A 19,842-nucleotide genomic window follows, 5' to 3' on the forward strand; every position below is an offset into this window, starting at 1 on the left:
ACTGTCGTGGAGGTAAGTCCCTTCTTTGCCTAAACTGGCACTTGCGAGAACCAGAGGGGTGCAGAATAGGGGGAGAGGGGCACCTCTAGTTTCCTGCCATCGGCACGTGGGCAGGGATTACGCAACTTTGGAAGTCATTGAGAGATCGGTCCTCAGGGTGTGTTTCAGGATGGAGGGAGATAAGCAGTGAGCTTTGGGAGGTCATGGGGCATTTAGTCCTGGCATAGGAGCAGAATGGAGAGCCATGCAAAGAGCTCAGAAGCCAAGTGTGCACTAGAGCACAGATGGCCACTGGGGGTGCGGTGGAGAGAGAGGTGCTGAGGGCCTACGACAGACCTGTGTGCTCTGCAGTTTTACTGTTAGCTCTATAAATACTTCATGGTCCAGTCCATGAGGGGCCAGTCAGTCACTCCTGCCTGGTGTGTCCGTGGCATTATTCATAGAACCTGTACCGTACCTGGAGGGGCTTCAAGGCTTGCAGGGTTTTGCTTAAGGGCATCATCATTTTATGTCTTTAGGTATCCTTGAAATCAAAACCAGGGAAGGTGGTTTTAGTTTTTATTTGTAAAAAAAGGCATACAATGAGACTAGAAATCTTAAGATAATGTGCTTAAAAAATCATCAGTAAAGTTTTCAAAGAGTTAATGAAGAAAAGTGCATTTTCCTTTCAAGTAAAAAAAATTTATATATACATATAATACTAATCAACATTTACTTTGGGGCTTAGCCTCTTTATGAAGGTTCAGATGTGGATTTGTGTTTTGATGGTCAAGCTCTAAAATAGTGCAAATAGCCCCAAATCTTTAAATGCAGCGGTGCTAAGTTATACCAGATAACACAATATAGAAAGTGCTGATGTGAATACATTTATTCAGTAATAATACAAGAGTTCCTGCTAAATTATACATGTGTATCACTGCCTGATTAGAAACCCCTTTTCTTTTCTAATCCAGCACAAAATCAAACTGTGATTCTAATAGCCAGTCTTTTAATGGGTAAAAAGGACCCAACACCTTTGTTTTGTATGGAAACCTTTTTTTTTTTTTTTTACACTAACTAACTTCAAAAGTGCTTAACAACAGGTTTATTCAGGATAACTACGCATGTACTCCTTTTTTTTTTTTTTAACTTGCTGCAAGAGACTTGCCCCTCCAATCTAGCATCCCAGAAACACTTCTTTTAGAAACTGGGTCTTCTACCTAAACATAGCAGTTTATATGTTAGCCAGTGTAGGTCTGCGCTAGTGTTTTCCACGTGTATCATCTTCGAAGGGTGATGTCTCATCTACACAGACAGTGGAAGCCACTTCGTGGGGAAGTATTAATAGCAACATGGTTTCACTTTTGGTAACCAGGTAATCACGTGTATATACTTAGATTGGCTTCATTTTAACAGTATAGTCTCTCTGCTACTCCGCATTTCAGGTTCTTAAGCTATTTTTAAAAGTACTGGGTTATGGCAAACACCAACTGAAATGTATATGGCAACCGCTTTCCTGAGCAAGCGTGATTTGTTTTATGGCTGTTCGTTATAAAGTTGTTCTTACATTGTAGGTAAACAAAATCTTGCTTTTTAAAGGTCACTGTAACTTGAGGTCAGATTTCTGGCGCTTCATTCACTTCTGAGGCTACTAAAATACCACAGTTTTCTATGTTACTCTCATTGTAACCTCAATAAAGTGACTTTCAATAAAAGATTTATGCAATTTTGATGCATGACTCCCTTTAATCCTGTTTTTCTCCCAACCACTGTTTCTCTGTTCATGGCAGGTACTGTTTGTTAGGGTGTTGTTTCTTTTCTGTTCCATGCTGTCCTAAAGAAGGGACCATCAGTCTGATAAGCAATACAACGATCCTTTAGTAAAGCCTGAATGCTCAGTTCGTTGGACAGTTTCCTCAGCTGGGTGGCAAACGGAGTCTCCTCTCTTTATCCACCTGCCTTGCCTCATGAACACTTTCTCCCTGGCGCTAACAAGGATCCAGTTCCTGTACCCTGTCCTAGAGCCAAGGCAGTGGTGCTTATTTAATAAGCTCACTTGTGTTAGACTCTAAGGCACGGGGCTCAGTCTAGGTTCCTGAATTCATTGCCTAAAAAACTGTTCCCCTGGCTGTTTCATCATCTCCCCAACAGTCATCTCACCCGCCAGTCTTTATCCTGGCACTTGCAATTTCCTTGCCTCCAGCTCATAGTCTGCTAAGGAAAAATAGTAGTTTTAAGTAATCAAGGTACTATTTTAATGTGAGAGAAACAGAAGTCATTGACTAAGGGTTTGTACATTTATTATGAGGTTAAAAAAATTTATGGTGATTACATATAGCTCCATTTCTTATATTTATAATATTCTAGGCATATAATAATTCATTAAGATGAACCCTGAAACAGTAACACACTCAGCTGAGCAAAAGCAAAGTCTGATTCAGAGACAGGAGAAGTTGCAGCTTACATGCCATCCCATAGACTAACAAACAGTACAATCTGGAACATCATGCTAAGTGGAGTCTAACTCCATGTTGGCCCACTGGGAGTGAGAGCTGTGATTCATTAAATATGACTGCTGTGGTGCAGGTCTATGCCATTGTCCCCAGGCTTCTTGCAGCCATATACCTATGGGAGTGCTTGAAAAGGGTGTAAGTTCTTTATAAAACATGAATCTCTTGAAGCACACAGCTCCAAAATTAAATCTTGAGTAGGGATGATTTGAGCAACTTAATCAATTCTCCAAATAACTGAAGTATTCAACTTTGAGCTCACAGCTTTCCCATGCTCTAGCTAGTTGCTTTAAGAAAAACAGACCAAGAAACAGTTTTGAAGTAGGTGAGGCTCCACTGCAAGTATATAATGAATGAAAGACAGAACCCAACATAAAATGGAAATAAGGCAGCACGAGATTCACTTGTAATGAAGACTTAGGCTGTAATTAAAGAAAGAGGATGGATACATCAAATCTGTCAAGAAGGAAACTTTCTAACTGCAGGGACATACTGGAGACTAGGCTCCATGCTTTCGGAAAGAGAACAGTACAAGTATAAGTGGAAGAGAGAAGGAGACCTGCTACAAGGTGTCAATAATTAAAATTTAGTTAATTGACTATTTCCAGAGACATGGTTTTGTAATACTTGAGCACTTACTCCAAAACAAATTCAGAACCATGATCAATGCAGCACACCTTGGAATTTATCAAAGCAGAAGGATGGTTCAAACACAGCCCATGACCTTGGGTCAGCAAGGGCCTTCTTCCTTACCATGTCAGAGTCACCCAGGAAATGACCATTTCCTTACCCTATGATTTCATCAGAGGATCCTGGTGAGTTGGAAGCAAAGAGGAGGCGCTGGTCCTCTGAGCCCCCTTTGCCCTTTTCTGGACAGCTCAGGCTCAAGCCTAGCTTTGTGGCCTCACAGACCACGTATCTGGAATGAAACCTAGACTCACCACGTAATATAAAGCAGGCTGCCTCACATTCTGATATGTAGCCCTCGTGTGACTACCTGACATAAATACATAAGTTAGGGTTGAATAAATATTTATTAAATGAATATATATAAATTAGCAATATTTGAAAAAATAATTAGTGAAATGAGGCTAAAGAAGCTTAGAAATGTTTTATTTTCATTGATTGACAACTAATTGATCATCTGAATGGTAACTCTCACATTGTGCCCAAAATAAGACGAATATTTTGCTGGCAGGAGAAAATAGACTAATTTCATTGTTTTATCTGTTAAGCTCTCTTGCAAAAAAAGAGCAAACCAGGCTAGTTTTAAAATTTAAGAAACTGAAATGTTATTGGTGTTTACTATACCAACATACTTTTTCATATTCAGAACTACCCCATGAGGTATTATCTCCTTTTCAAAGATGGGGAAAGTGAGGCTCTGAGATTTTCTAAAATTATCAAACCACATATTTAGTAAGAGGGACAGCCAGCATTAGAATCCACATTTTACTTAAAAGCACATGGTTTAAAAATTAAAATGAAAAATCTCTTCCATTATAAATGTAATACTTGCTTATCAGAGAATATTTGGAAAAGTAGTACAAAGGAAGAAAATGAACTTGTGATCCTGACTCCCAGTGGTAGTCACATCAATATTTTGGTACACTCTTTCTGGTCCTTTTGCTGTATACATTTTTTAATGTAAGTGTGAATACATGGCATATCAAAATGGAAATATCAATATTTTAAAAATTAACATCTGATTTTACAAGGAAAGCACACACATTATAGAAACTTGGAAAATACTGTAATGTATAAAGGAAATTAAAGTCACCTAGACTCTCTTTAGCCAAACATAACCATAGTTAATATTTTCATATATTCCCTTGGTCTTTTTCTAGCAATTTTCTTTTTTCCATAGGTAAGCTCATAAAGTACAAGGTTTTTAAGTATAATTAACAAAGGTCTACATGGATGATGACAAAGAGGAACTTGGTGACAGACAGTATTTGCCACTCAAATTATTGAATGGGTTTTCAAGAGGCAGAAGATAATCTCTCATGTTCCCTGTCCATTCACTTGGCCATCAAAATATCTCAAAGCCTTAAAGCCTGTGTTAAGTTGCCACTGAGGTGAACCCTGACATGGATTACCATGGGTTTTTTTGCATCCAAGTGGGTCTAAACCACTTACATGATAAGAATACTCCACACACATAGCTTTCAATACCATGCAGAAGCCCTTCTAAGAGAGGAAAGACAACAGTTGCAGTCTGATGCAAAGGTTTTAGTATCCTACAATGAGAAATATATCATTTTGCACACTTAAATTTACATAAAAGAGGTTTAGCAAGAAAATAAGGCAGAACTGATAATTGCTCAGGCAAGTTCTAAATGGTGTAACAAACCTGATCTTATATTACTAAAATTCCAAAGAATTTATTATCAAAACTAAAAACAAAACTTCAGATGTACATAAAGTAACCAACCTTTACAACAGCTGTTAGGAAAGTGGCGATGTAAGTTTACACATATTACAGAAGGCAAGGCATAAGAGCAAAAGAGAACTCCAGTTGGAATGTTGATTATGTCCACACAACTTCCTCTTGATTTAAACACTCATGACACACTGAATGAACTGAAAGAGAAAAGGCAGGGTTATACTGCAGATCTCAGAACACTAAATACCCCCTAGCTTATTTTTAGGCAGCTTACATTTTGGTATTCTAATTTGAATTACGGATTTAAAAAGTCCTTTCTAGGGCCAGTCCAGTGGCACAGCAGTTAAGTGTGTGCACTCCGCTTCGGTGGCCCAGGGTTCGCAGGTTCGGATCCCAGGCGCGCACTGACGCACTGCTTGTCAAGCCATGCTGTGGCAGCATCCCATATAAAGTAGAGGAAGATGGGCACGGATGTTAGCCCAGGGCCAACCTTCCTCAGCAAAAAGAGGAGGATTGGCATTGGATGTTAGCTCAGGGCTAGTCTTCCTCACAAAAAAAAAAAAAAAGGTCCTTTCTAAAATAAGAGTGAATGATGGATGGGAAGGTTCATTTTTTGAGGGAAGGAGTCTCGTATAAAACTCAATGAGTTTTTCACATCAAAGCTTCAATATGGAGGCAGATCTTACTCCAATGGATAAAGAATTGTTTAATTCTTTAAATCCAAAAAATCCAAGTAATATCTTAAATTCAAATAATATCTAAGACTCTAGAAATGGTCATGGTCAAAAGTATCTACTCACAAATACAAATAACAGCTGAGTTTATATGGTTTTATCACGCGGGCACGTCCAAAACTGCACAGTATAACCCTTTTAAACAATTCCCTTAAAATCTGCTTTATTAAAATAAATCCTAGCATGCAAGTATACACATGCACAGAAACAGAATATCTGACCCTTCCTATGCGATTCAGAAACCCAAGTGTAGAAGCATCAGTATTTGCTGTGAAATGTTTGTGTCACCACTGAACACACACCAATAGACTCTGCTTCTTCTATCAGTTTTCTTTTTCACTCTTCCAACACCAGGGAGGCACTGTGCACTGCTAATCTTTGCAGCATTCCTATAAGGCAAGGCTGATTATCCCTATATTCAGGAAAAGGAAACTAAGGATCAAGACATTTAGATATTTCTTAAGTGGCCCCATCTGAGACCAAAGCCTGTGCACTTTCCACTCCACAGGCTGCCTCTCTATCTTTGGAAACAGTGACAGGCCTGTCACCTGAGAAGTTAACGCACAATAAAGAGAACATACCTTTAAGGAGAAGAAATAAACATATTTACACACAAGTCTTTTTAAAGTGTACTCATAACTGCAGCAGCCGCTAAACCGAAAATATGTGCCTCTTTGTATTTTGTAATGGAGAAACATTTGAGAATATTCAGTTATCACAATGATTGCCATTCTAAAAGTGATTTTTTTTATCAATGGCTGAGCAAAAAATGGAGAAACTACAGAGTATCTCCCTAGCTTTGTTATGCATATCCAACTAATGCCATTGAAGATGGCAGTTGGTTGCATTCACACTAGTTACATGGCCTTATCCTACCTCCTTTAGTGTGGCTGCTTAGTAAATAGTTTTAAATTGTCACTTAAGTTTGTGCCTTATGAATTCAGTGAAGAACAGTGGTGTGCTAAGTACAACTTCGAGCTGTTAAAGTTACGTCTCAATGACTGAGATGATTTGCTTAACGAAGGCAAAAGCAGATACAACATCTGCATGGTGTTTTTCAAGGGCATTTCTTTTTTTTTTGTGAGGGAGATCAGCCCTGAGCTAACATCCGTGCTAATCCTCCTCTTTTTTTGCTGAGGAAGACCGGCTCTGAGCTAACATCTATTGCCAATCCTCCTCCTTTTTTTCCCCAAAGCCCCCAGTAGATAGTTGTACATCATAGTTGCACATCCTTCTAGTTGCTGTACGTGGGACACAGCCTCAGCATGGCCGGAGAAGCAGTGCGTCAGTGTGCGCCCGGGATCTGAACCCGGGCCCCCAGTAGCGGAGCGCGCACACTTAACCGCTAAGCCACGGGGCCGGCCTCAAGGGCATTTCTAATTGAAATCTCACAATAGCCCAGTGAAGAAGGCATTATTACTACTTCCTCTTTCTTCAAACAGTCTTGAGCAATGAAGAAACCTGCGCAAGTGACTCAGTTCATAAGTGGGACAAGCCGGACTTTGACCCAGGTCTTTTAATGCAAAGCAAACAGTGCTCTATGGATAAGATTAATAATAAATGAAATTAATAAATTTTGAATGGTAACTCCTTCTGATCATTTAATCCTTGATTACTTTGGCATCCTTAAGATGCTCTTAACAGCTCACTTCAAACGGGATGCCCATTTGGTGTACATCTTATTTGCCTACTCAGTTCTGAATTTGCTGAGACTTACATCATCATATGGAAAATTCACAACACCTTGCTGAGCAGTATCCCGTCTTCGAAAGCTGTCTGTAAAACACGACAGTAAAATTTGTTTTTTTTTAAACACTTATCTGAAATCATAATAGTCAATTATTTTGGCACTGGGTTCAAACTGCAGTAGCATTTAAATTATACAACCAGCCAACATGAACAAAAGACCAAAGCAAAGAAGCCAACTATATGAATATGAATAGATTTAATACGCAACAAAGTAATACAATATGCAGAAGTTGGTCAATTGTCTTTTTCAATGTGGAGCTGGAAGAAAACACCTTATCCTAAAGTCAGTAAAACCTATGTGACTTCTGAGGCCGTTACTTAATTGTGATGAAAGCACAGAATTTCAGACTTCTTAATAACATAGCTATTGTTTAATTAGGAAATAGATGGAGTCCCTAATATGACAAATGGGCTGGGATCAAATATTCTACCCATTTGAGTTCTGTCCTATTGAAAAGGATTTACTTTAATAAAAAATATCTGCCCTCAAATTTTTTGTTAGGATGAAAAAAAATTATAAAACCAGACATTAAAAAGCGTGAAAAACTAAAGAAAGGAATGGAACAAGAAAAAATTTACTGAAGAAAAGAATAGATGGAATAGAATAGAGATTATTGATATAGCCTCATTTAAGAAGTACATCTGAAACAGATGATCACCATTTTAAATTACTTTCTAACAGGAGTAATTAAGAAAGAGAGCTACAAATGAGTAATTTCCCTCTTTTCAAATATTTCACATTCTAGGGAGAAATCACAGAATACCGCTCAGACTCTGAGCACAAATTATCTTGTTATGTTTTGGAACATTCTAGTAAAATTTATTCAGGATTATTTTAATGGAAGATTACTTACTAATCTGAAAAAAATTTCTGAAAGAATTATTCTGCTAGATATGCTTAATAGCAATGTTAAAAAGCCACCGAAGTTAGGGAAAAAAAAAAAAAGTAAAAGAGTTGGGGCCAGTAAAAGTTCAGAAGCACTGAGAAATGAAATGTCATAAAAACTGTGTCTTCTTGGCACATGGTGACGACAACATCTCAAAGAACACACCTGTCAGAGCTCGCAGTTTGACACAGCAAGCGATGTAGTCATCGAAGGTGATCTTCCCATGGGTGCTGTATCGTTTTGCAATTGCATTCACGGCCTGGGGACTCAACCTAAATCCTGGAAGGAAGAAAAATCATCCAGCAAAAAAGTTAAAGGATTAGAGAAAGACCATTAAAAATAATTGAGCACAATTTTTTAAGACTGAGAGTATTCATTTTAATTATGAATACACACAACTTCTAGAAAATAGAAACTGCTTTCATGTAGCACTTAGTTCTAGAAATTAAAGAAAGAAAATTACTTCCACCAATGAAAAGACAAGAGTTAGCTATACCCACCCATTGTTGTCAGGGCCTTCTGCAATTCCTGAGGATCCACTGATCCACTTCTATCGCTGTCAAAATTGATGAAGTGTTGTCTCCAGCCATTCAGTACGGCCCAGAGTTCTTTAAATTCATTGAAACCCATTGTGCCTGACATATCTCTCTGAACTGTAATCAAGGATTAGAGCATCTTTATTTTGCAACATTTTCTAATGATTAAATCAAAGATCAAGGATAAGGGAATTGAATGTTCTTTCTGCTAACAAGGTTAAAAAGGTTATACGTTCTTCTTGGTACGCTATAATAAAAAGATACTCAAATGATATAATAAAAAGGGCCCATGGAGAAAAAGCTCTGAGTACATCTTTTCACTGTGGGAAAAAGATAATCTATGTGATGCGATTACAAGGAAATAACGTGGCCATTGTGAGCCACATGTAAAAAGCAGTCTTGTTACTGGAACTGGGCTGCACCTTCTGGGTGCCCCAGGCTATACTGCTTACCCTTCTGTCCTGGGGTCCTCTGTGGCCCTCACACTCCCTTGGTAAGCCCTCCCAGACCCAGGGTTTTCACTTTTGGACAATGAGGAGGGATGGAAGGCACCACAGGGTCAGCGCTCGCTAAACGGAGTCCACAACTGTGATGTGAAAAATCCCACTGCCTGAAGGTTAGGTGTGAATCGTACAGAGCAATCAATGTTAAAGCAAAAAAGTTTTGCTGACCATTCAGATTAGTATTCTTGTTCTCCTTTGATGCTTCCTTGAATTCTTGAATAACCAACATTCTATTTACTAAGCTTCTTTCCTTTTTCATACCAAATTACACCTTAAAAGCTAATGATTTTGGAAAACTTTCTGTGGTCATTTGTCACTTTATCTTTATTGGGTATTAACTCTTAGATGAATTCCTTTAGGAAGGAGATTTTTTTTGTCAAGAAAAAACACTCTGGACAGCAGCAATCAAGGTAAAGGATACATCCAGCATTGAAACCATAAGGCGACAAGTCTCCAGGTTAAAAGCTGTTAAATCAAGAAAAGTACATACATATTAATACAATTTCAAAAACTGACATTCCATTGGACACATTCAAATTAATTAGGAATGTGATTATTTATACTTTTATTTTTATATGCTACTCAATTTACATGGAACTAAATTATATGGAGCTTTGAAGTAGATTTTTTCCAGATAGAGAGGATTCCTTCTAGAACCCAAATTTGATTTTAACAACTTTACTAGAAATCTTTTTAACAAGTATTCCATGGTACTGTTAATATTTTCAGGTGTGATTAGGGTTTTGAAGTTAGGGGAAAAGGTGTCCTTGTCTTTTAGAAAAGTATACATTAAAGCTATTTGTAGGTGCAATGAATGATAAGATATCTGAAATTTGCTTCAAAAGAAAATGGGCAGGGTTTCAGATGAAACAAGAATGGCAACACACTGATAACTGTTGAAGCTGAGTGATGGGTACAAAGGAGTTCACTGCACAATTATCTCTATTCTTGGATAGGCTTAAAATTTTCTATAATATAGTCTTTTTAAAGTATTATATAATTTCTTGCCTTTGTAATACAGTGAGTTCAATTCACCATAAGGAACCACAACATTATTATATCCACATGATGAGTGGGAAGGTAGGGCTGCTTTGTTCCCACTCCTAACTGACTAAAAATAGCTGGTTTTGCTAGTTCTGTGTCTAATCATTTGTTTTTCTTTCTTTTCCCTTTAACGTCAGGCACTGAACGGTAACCTCCTACCTCAAATAGCCTCTGACCTCTTCTCAGATTCCATAAGCTTATACATAAAACCAAATAAATGCGCTTGCTAGAATTTTGTGTTAAGTAAGAGGGCTCTGGTGCAAGACCCAATGACTGGTTCAGTGATGGCCACTGTTCAGAAGCCTTTGCAGTTTACTTACAGTTCGAGGGTGTTCTGAGGGCATGTCCATGCCTCACTTAGACAACCAAACTAGAATATACTTAGTGGTTAATGGCCTGTTGATAATCTACCTAACGCAAATTAAAAATAAAGAATTCCTTGCATCTTATGTGGTGTTAATGGGAATCAATGAAGAAATATTATATAGGTACAAAGAAGCTGTAAGGCTAGAAGGCAGAAGTGACGAGGGTCACGTGGGCAAAGCTAGCATAAGTTCTGCAAGTTTGTTAAGATGTACACAGAACTAACATTTTTTACAGCTCTTACTAGCTTCATTTTTATCTCTAACCAAACAATTTAAAATACAGCTGAGCTAACTCATTACTGTAATGTCTCCAAACAGTACAAACTACAGGTTTTCCACTTTTAACAGATTCCTGTGTTTGGCATATCCTGGAACCTGAAATAAAAGGTTGGGGACTATTTCTGTGTTGGTCCTTCACTCTCCATCTGATCCACAGACACAGTTCTCTGAGGTGAGAGGAAGCAACACTTTTCTGCACTTTAGACAAAGAGTTGGTCCATTTTTCATTCTTACTTTTAAGTTGTGTGGAGGTATGAAGTCTCTCCAGTCTAGACCAGCGGTTCTCAACCCTGCGTGCTTATCAGAATCACGCAGAAGCTCTGAAAGAACCTGATACCTAGCCTGTACCACAGAACAATTATTATTATCTTTTCTACTTTATTGAGATATAATTGACATAAAACATTGTGTAAGTTTAAGGTATACAATGTAATGATTTGATATATGAATATAGGGCAAAAGGATACCACAATAAGGTTAGTTAACACATCCATCACTTTACATAGTTACCTTTTTTGTGTGTGTGGTGAGAACTTTTAAGATCTACTCTTCTAGCAACTTTCAAGTATGCAATACAGTATTGTTAAGTATAGTCACCACCGCCACAGAACAAGTCAGAACTCTGAGCGTAGCACCCAGGCATCAGTATTTTTTTTAAAGCTTCTCAGATGATTCCAGTGAGCAGCCAAGGTTGAGACCGCTGTTCTACTCAAAGTGTGAGTCCTGGACCAGCCATATGAATATCACCTGGGAGCTTTTGGAATTGCAGAATCTCAGCCCTTAACCTACACCAAAAAAATCAGAATCTGCATTTTAACAAGATCCCCAGGTGATATATATTCATGTTAAGGAAGGAAATTCTCAGGTCTAACCCAGGACTCTAGGGCAGGGCCCAGCAATCTGGTTTTAGCAACACTTCCAGGTGATGCTGATGCTGCTCAAGTTGAAGAACCACTGCTCTAGAGGGCCTGATAACTACAGGACAGAGCCAATTGTGTTTGGCTTTAGATCAAGGACTTTGAGGGGTCTTGAAGTAGACAGCTTCCCTGTATCCCAGTTCTATGAATGGCACCACCATCCACTCAGGGAGTGGAGCCAGAAACCTGGGAGTGTCCTCAATTCCCTCTCCTCTGATAATGGATCACCTTCTGAACAGCTTTAGGATCCATCCATTTCCAGTCCTATCACTTCCCTGGTTTAGTTAGCATTTCTCTCACCTGTATGACTCCAGTGGCCACCTAACAGGTATCCTTGACTCCTCACGTCCCCCACACCCATGTCCCCCAGTTTAGTCTTTCTCCTACAGCCAGGGTAGTACATGCTCTTCTATATAAAACCCAGTGAGGTGTCCACTGCTCTCAGGACAACGTCCAAACACCTCAATTGGCATAAAAGATCATACACGTATTTTCCCAGTCCAGCTAGTTTCCTCCTCTTCATTCAACCCCCATATGCTATCTTCATGGTGAATTTCTCTCAGTTTCTCGACTGAATTACACTCCGTGTCATCTCTGGGTCTTCTGTAAGTGATGTTCTGTCTGCCTGGAACACAACTTCCCTATCCCACTTGCTTCTTGGTCGGCCTCATTTCTGCTCAACTTTCATTTGTCCTCAGTTTAGATATCAATTCTGCAAGGAAACCTTTCCTGACTTCCATCTGGGTTATGTACCCCTAGTATGTGATCCCATAGCCTCTTTACTTCACTTATCCCAGCTCTTTTCACAATGTCCACAGGCACTGTTTGTGGCTGCACACCACAGCACCTGGCACATGGTGGGCGTCCATTAAAAATGTGTTGGTTGGACAAAAGAACGAATGGATGAGACTGAATTCTCATCCCTATGCAGAAAGTTGTATACTCCTCTCAAAGAGTCTAAGGAGGTTATGTTTTTTTAAATAAAATCTTCTGATTTTTACTAATACGTAAAAGTAATGTATAATCCCTTAAGTCAAATACCAATCTTAAGTCAAAATACCAATAAGGGTATAGGGCTATGATTTTTCCATTCATACTCATGAACTCAACAAATGCCTGTTAAGCACTCATTATGCGCAGGGCTCAGGATACCAAGAACACTGGAGATACAGAAGTGAAACTGGATCCTGCCCTAGCTGACAGTCTAAGGAAAAGAAAAGTCAGGTGCACATGCAACTCTAATCAAGGTAGAGGGTGGTAAACCACAATGGAGGCACCGAAAACTACCAGGATGTATTGAGGAGTGACAGGCTCCTTCCTGGTAAGAAAGACTTCAGAGAAGCAGCAGCATTTAAGCCAAGCCTTGAATGACAGGAAAGATGTGGGACATTTGGTGAGAGCCAAGTAGAGCTAGGGACCAGCATAAGCAAAGAGAAGCAGGAGAGTGCAGGGCAGGCAAAAGAAGTGGGAGGAAGTATCATTCGATGAGTCTGCATCACAGGGGATCTTGAATTCCTGCTAAGCTGTTTAGCTTTTGTTTTATAGGCACCAAGGTTTGTAGAGGAGAGTGACAGGTTAGAGCTATGTCAGGAAGAAGAGACATCTGGTCATCCTTTATGAGAAAGATTTAAAAGGGAGAGAAGGAGGGGCCGGCCCGGTGGCGCTGCAGTTAAGTGCGCGTGCTCTGCTGTGGTGGCCCGGCATTTGCAGGTTTGGATCCTGGGCGCACAATGACGCACCGCTTGCTAAGCCATGCTGGGGCGGTGTCCCATATAAAGTAGAGGAGGATGGGCATGGATGTTAGCCCAGGGCCAATCTTCCTCAAGGAAAAAAAAAAGGGGGGAGGACTGGCATCGGATGTTAGCTCAGGGCCAGTCCTCCACACACACAAAAAAATAAATAAAAAAAATAAAAGGGAGGGAAGGAGATGGGGGGTGAACAAAAGTGAATGAACAGAAAACTTACCATTCCAGGCAGTTCTAATGAACTAGAACACTGACGTCTGATAAGTTTGGGTGAGGAAAACTCTTGCTCAATTTTAATTGTATTTTTCCCCCAGAAATAGCTTTCTTTCTATTTTAAATAATTTCAAAGGAACCTTTGCTCTAAGTTTACCTTTACTCTCTTTCTCCCGTTCATTCTATTAGAATGCCTCAAATATCTTCTCTTATAGTAGAAATCCACAATGTAACAGAGCTAGAGGAAAACCCTCAAATATCTTCTCTTCTAGTAGAAATCCACAATGTAACAGAGCTAGAGGAAAACCCTACCTCAGGTTGTTTCTCTCAATCTTACCAGAGGAACAACTACACGCAATGAAAAAAGAGAAGTTGAATTACTACCTTACAGACTAGAGCAACTTCCCTCATCAGCCCTACCTCTAGGTATGACTGCTTCCTTTTAAACTGGTTAAGGAGGTGCCCGTAGGTACTGGGCTGGAGTATCTCACCACCCCCCCACCCCCAGTCTGTGCTTTTTAGTTTGGAAGCTGGGTTTAAAAGACTGATGACTGTATGATTTCTGTGTTACAAAACTCACTCTGACACCTCACAAGCAGGATGGTTTTGTGGTTCACTGCAGCCTTCAGGACCAGATGACATTAAGCAAATTAATTCCATCACATGGTCCTGATGACTCAGGAAATATCTTCTCTATAACTCCGTGATCTAAGGCCATCACCAGACATGGCTTTGACAAATGGAATTTTTAAAAGGACTGTTCTCCAAGGATGCACAACCTACTCTGTTAGTCAGATTTTAAGACCTGCCACACCTCTTCTGCTGAAAGGGTGTAGAATAATAGTTTATTTTGTGACATAGCTTACTTTCGTAAACCCGGCTATTAGACTTTCTTTGTTCACTAGCCCCAACTGCTTGAGTTTAACAATGAACAATTTAAACATATTGTGTACAACAGTAAAAAATTCCCTAATCTAGAAAGTGCTTCTTTTGTTTAGGACCAGATTAAATGACAGAAATGCAAAAGGTTCCTCTTTTGTATTAACTCCCCCAACAAGGAAATATTAATAAGATACTGAAGTCACATAAAACAAAGGATAATAAGAATAGGAATGCAAATAGTGAGAGCATCCAGTAAACATGCCATGTCAAACAGTCAAAAAAATGCCACCATTAAATCCTCAGGTCTGAATTCTAGTTTGAGCATTTCTCTCAATGGGTGAGAGAAATCACACCCATTGAAATCACAGCTTACCAGGATGTTGGCTTTTATGTGATGTTCTGTCTCAATAACAACTGGCAAAGAAGTTGGCAAGTAAAGCACTTCAGTCAAGACACTCTTCTCTAGCCCAGATGTTTGTCATGGTCAAGATGCGATTTGAAAAGAAGCATGCGGTGTGTGTGCGGGATGATGAGAAGCCCCCAGTCGGGATGCGGCATCTTTGCAACAGCTCCCTATCTGCCGCTCGTGGCAGAGGGCTCAAAAGGCAGGAAGGTGGTGTAGGCGCTGAATTACAAGGCAGCAGATCCAGCCTGTGAGGAACTGAGGAGGAGGGGGAGGAGGACTGGTGTAAAGAGTTTAGAAATTAGGAAGGATACTTCCTACTTGGCCTGAACACATTCTCTGAAGTGGAAAGAGGAAAGAAAGAGGAAAGACCTGGGGGATGTCATGGCAAGCACTCATGTTGCCAGTAGCATGCTCAGAGAGCAGGAGTGCAGAACTGGCTCCTTGAGGACTAGAGGTGGGAGACCCACCACCTGGGGGAAGGTGGACAGGACCAATCACTCAGAACCAGGAGTGCAGGATAGGCCACTCAGGGACCAGGTGCACAGGACCAGCCACCCAAAGCCCTAAGTGCCACCAGGCTCGGGAAAGAGGAAGCTCTTAGCAAACAGTCAGCAGTAAATGTTCGCTCCTATCATTAATGACACCTGACCTGGCAGGTTTCATTTCACCACCTTAACTCATCCTCTTGAAGGAGGCCACATAAACTGTCTCATTGGTTTGAATGCTTCCAGATACATGGAACCAAACCCAAGAAACACACTAAACTGGCTGGTAGTGTGGAATGGTTTATTAAGAACTATTTTCAAGGTAACATTTTGAAATAATAAACAACCAAATTTAGCTTTTGAAATTCTAAACTTGGCTGGATCAGAAAAGCTCAGTTTCTTTGAAGGCTATAATCACAAGTAACAGCTAAAATATGAAACGCAAGAGTAGTTCTAGAGAAACTTCGGGACTGTCACTTACGTTTGTATCCTCCGGCAATGCCCGACTGAGTCAGGCATCTCTGCAATTCATCAGCATCTATCTGTCCATCCTTTTGGAAAAAAATAGAAAGAGGAATCACAATAGTGATTTGTACTTGCTAGTTCTTTGTTTACTTTCAGTGTTCAGTGTAGCAACAATAATAAAGAAAATGAGCATTATCACGCAGGAGACTTTTTTTAAAGGCATGCCTTCTAAGAACAGTCATTCTTCTCATCCCTCTCCTTCCAAAAACAATCTAATGATGAAAGACAAATTGTTAAGTCCTCTTCCACAAATGGATAATTAGGGCCATAAATAAAAAATACATTTCTTAATTCCTAAGTGGGCTTTCAATTTCAGGCTCTATTTTAAATAATTATTATGCAAGAATTAAAGAAGTCTGAAAGCTGCTTACACCTATACTTTTAATACCTGAATTAGATCTGGCATAAACATTCTCAAGTATAAGGTTCCTCTTTTAATAAAAGAGAGGTGAATTCACTTTCTTCCATTGATACATCATATTTTAAAATGGATGAACAAAACTAGTTTCTGTCTTGAACTACTCTTGCCTCAGTCTGAGCTAGGAAATTGCCAGTTAAGCATTTTAAAATAAACTTATTTACATAGTTGCTTAAAAATCTTGTTCCTCTTTCTAGCTATTTTGGGGTGGGGGGTGGAGAGGGAAGAGCCAGGTACACAGCCAACATCAGTAAATTAAAAAGCATGGTTCACACAGAGAGAGGCCTCCGTGACCACCTTTGCTTATGATATGGTGAATGGTTTTTTTCAGCCCACATTATATCTGGAAGATACATTGTGCCTATTCAATGGCTGACCTAGGTCAGAACTAGACACTGCATATTATTTTTAGGGATTTTAAAATAAAACACCGAAATCCCCAGGTCCTTGGTTATTATAAGTTCTACATGAGGAGCAGGATCAATGGTCTAAAAGATGGTGGATATGCTGATGCAGCCCAGGGCTGCTGAAAGCTAAGCAGGTGGGGTCACTTACACAGCTGGAGGCACAGGCAATGTAAGAACAGGAGTCTTGAGGTTCGCTGTGTCTTGTGGTTTCAAAGGCACAGATCATTAACAGATTAGGCAGATACTTAAGGGGAACTCTTTCTGTTTTAGACTCCATTTTCCATTCAGTTTCTCAAACTGTATTTCTTAGAGTGCTCTTCTAAAAGAGGGTCTTAGGTTTTATCCCATAATATTCTATGGCATTTTCACATTCAGATTGTTGTCGTTTCTAGCTTTTGATCAAAACAAAGTTGAACCCATAACAGCCCCTCTGGACATGTCTAGATTAGACCAACAGAATATCTGCCATATACAGTGACCGGGGAGCTAGAGAAGTGTCCTCCCGCAAGAGGCACCACCACCTGCCATACAACTCAGATAGCAGAGAAGTGAAAGGTCTTGGGGAGCCTGACCTAAATTCCCTCTCTGGGTCAAGAGGCCACAATACCTAATAAGCACATGAAGAGCTGACATAGTAACAGCCTCTGCATCAAAAAGAAACTAAACTGTTCACAAGAGGAACTTCCTGATAGTAAAAATAGAATAGTAACTTTCTTATTCTGAGACTGGTGGGTTTTTACCATAAATACCTATTTCTTAGGGGGGTAATTAACAATACAATTCAACCCAAAGAAAGTGTCCATTACTAGTACATGCCTTTAAGTTGTAGAAACAGGGGTTATGTTACCAGATGTGGAATTTTTCTCTGGAAATCACACTGGACCCTGACAATTCACAGTTCTAAAGACATCTTTCTACCTCACATATCTTGAAAGAATATTTATAATCCCCTATTCTGTTCAATCTGACCCTAATTCAATCACAAGTTTAGTTCTGAATTGAACTAATATAAACATGAGTAACACTTTGTCCTAATTTTTTCTGAATATGTAGAAAGAAGTGACTATAAATTTCCCTCTTTCTCTTTTTGTTTCTTTAGCAGAAGCAAAGGGATTCTTTTCCAGGGGAAAGGTCGTTTTTCTGTGCCACTATAACAAAGGCTATGTAGAAACTGACAATTCTGCAATATTAAAGGGAAACGCTAACCTGTCCGGCTACAGCAGAGAAGTAACCATACAGTGGATCCTGAGTTTGTCCCGGAAACGCAGGCCCTCCGGGAGCCCCTCCGTACTGTAAAACAGAAACACAAAAGCATCATTCCGCTGAATCAAGTTTTATTCTTTCACCCATTGAGTGCTTTTGTGCTAAAGCCAGGCAATTGCCCGCCCTTCACATTTTTACCTCCCTACCACCGGGCACACTCTAACTGCAATCACTCCACCCCTTTCTTCCATTCTCGGCCCATTATAATTTAAAAACTGGCAGCTTGGACCAAAATGAGTTGTCCTGACAGTGACATCTGAATGAAGAGAAGCAACTTTAAAAATCCCTATTAACCTGCATGTTACTGAGATAAATGCAACCTAGGCAAGCAATTCAAGAGCAGGCGTAATTGTTTTCCTTTATTTTTATAGCTTTTATGGTATTTTTAAAGCTTTCTGAGACAGGTGTAGCATAAGGAGGGGTGAGGTGTCTCCGCTGGGCTATTTCGCGGCGAGCACCAGGGCGGTGAGACGCGCCGAGGGGACATTCTGTCTCGGAAACAGTTCCCACGACGACGCACATCCCGGATGCCGGGCGAGGCAGCCTTCCTCCCGGAGGACTTTTACTCCAGCGGTCTTTCCCTGACTTTTCTTTTTTTCTCACTTTCTTTTAGAGAGAGGGGTAGATCTCCGGATCATTCTAGACTAAAATGGCTGTTGCTCTTGGGACAGAGAAGGAGGGGGAGGAAGCCAACACCAAATTTGCACGATGTCACGCCGCGTAGCAGAGAGTCACCCAACCCAGGGTGGGCTTCCTGGGTCAAAATCCACCCGCACCTTGGCCCCGCGCAGCCACCCGGAGGGAGAAGGGACAGGGAAGGAGGGAGCTAGAGGAGTCCGAACGGCAGGGGCCTGGGGCGAGGCAGCGAGCAGGAAGAAGCCGGGGGCGGCCCAGCACAGTTGTCCAGCGTGGCCTCTCGACGCGCTGGGTGTCCAAGGGTCGCGCCCGGGCCGCGAGCCCGCGCGGGCAGCACTTACCCCGCCTGGGTAGTACCCGCCGCCGGCGCCAGGGTGCCCGGGGTACGCCATGGTGCAGACTGCGCCGCCGCCCTGCGCGCCTGCCTCCCCGCCACCCGCCCGCCCGCCGGCCGGCGCCGCCCCGGAGCGCACCACGCGGGCCGCCGGGCGGGGGGCCGCCCCTGAGCCCCCTCCCGCCCCGGCTTCCGTTCCCAGCCTCCGCCCCCTGCCTGCGCGCTGCCCTATCTTTGTGTTTTATATGCCGAGGCTGTGCATAATCGAGGTCCGGTAAGTGTCTCAAGACCTGCGTTGCAATTCACACCAGGACTTTCCTCCCTTCGAAGCGAATGGCACATTCCAACACCAATACAGTGCCCCGGGAATTCTTTTTTCCTTCGTACTTGGCTATTTTCTGATACGTTTTTTATTTTAAACTTTATTGGACAGGGCCATTGGCTCTAAGCAAAGTGAAGTTTTGCGAGGAAGAGGGTGAACGCGTTAGGGTAGCTCTTAGATGCCTGTGGGGCAAAGAGACGTTGAAAGATCAAAATGTGAAAATGCCCTTGGAAAACAGGAATAAACTTCAGGAACTGTGTGCAAGGGAGCGTTTGGCTTGCGGTTGCACATTTCACGCAACAACAACGGCGTGTTTC

General features: G+C 40.9%; 1 protein-coding gene across 1 annotated transcript; it reads right to left on the bottom strand.

Moving 5' to 3' along the window:
• Positions 1 to 3,585: 3,585 nt before the first annotated feature.
• On the bottom strand, positions 3,586 to 19,329 carry SRI (sorcin). The gene is made up of 8 exons (XM_004431316.3): positions 19,211 to 19,329; positions 18,177 to 18,260; positions 16,102 to 16,171; positions 9,706 to 9,749; positions 8,746 to 8,893; positions 8,411 to 8,524; positions 7,327 to 7,385; positions 3,586 to 5,072 (listed from the first exon to the last, which is right to left on the bottom strand). The coding sequence occupies exons 1-8, from the start codon at positions 19,259 to 19,261 to the stop codon at positions 5,046 to 5,048; spliced, it is 597 nt and encodes a 198-aa protein (XP_004431373.1). The 5' UTR covers positions 19,262 to 19,329; the 3' UTR covers positions 3,586 to 5,045.
• Between the last annotated feature and the right edge of the window lie 513 nt (positions 19,330 to 19,842).

Source organism: Ceratotherium simum, chromosome 1 (assembly GCF_057802395.1).
Source record: "Ceratotherium simum simum isolate JZ-2026a chromosome 1, ASM5780239v1, whole genome shotgun sequence".
Taxonomy (NCBI): Eukaryota; Metazoa; Chordata; class Mammalia; order Perissodactyla; family Rhinocerotidae; genus Ceratotherium; species Ceratotherium simum.

What these genes read in the sequence shown, in the direction of transcription:
- SRI (XM_004431316.3), bottom strand. Translation starts at nt 19,261, where the DNA reads ATGGCGTACCCCGGGCACCCTGGCGCCGGCGGCGGGTACTACCCAGGC. An exon ending in GAAGGCCCTGACAACAATGG is followed by an intron (nt 8,525 to 8,745) that starts GTGGGTATAGCT and finishes TCTTCCTTCCAG; the next exon opens with GATTTAGGTTGAGTCCCCAG. An exon ending in TGAATTTTCCATATGATGAT is followed by an intron (nt 5,073 to 7,326) that starts GTAAGTCTCAGC and finishes TTTCTCTTTCAG; the next exon opens with TTCATTCAGTGTGTCATGAG.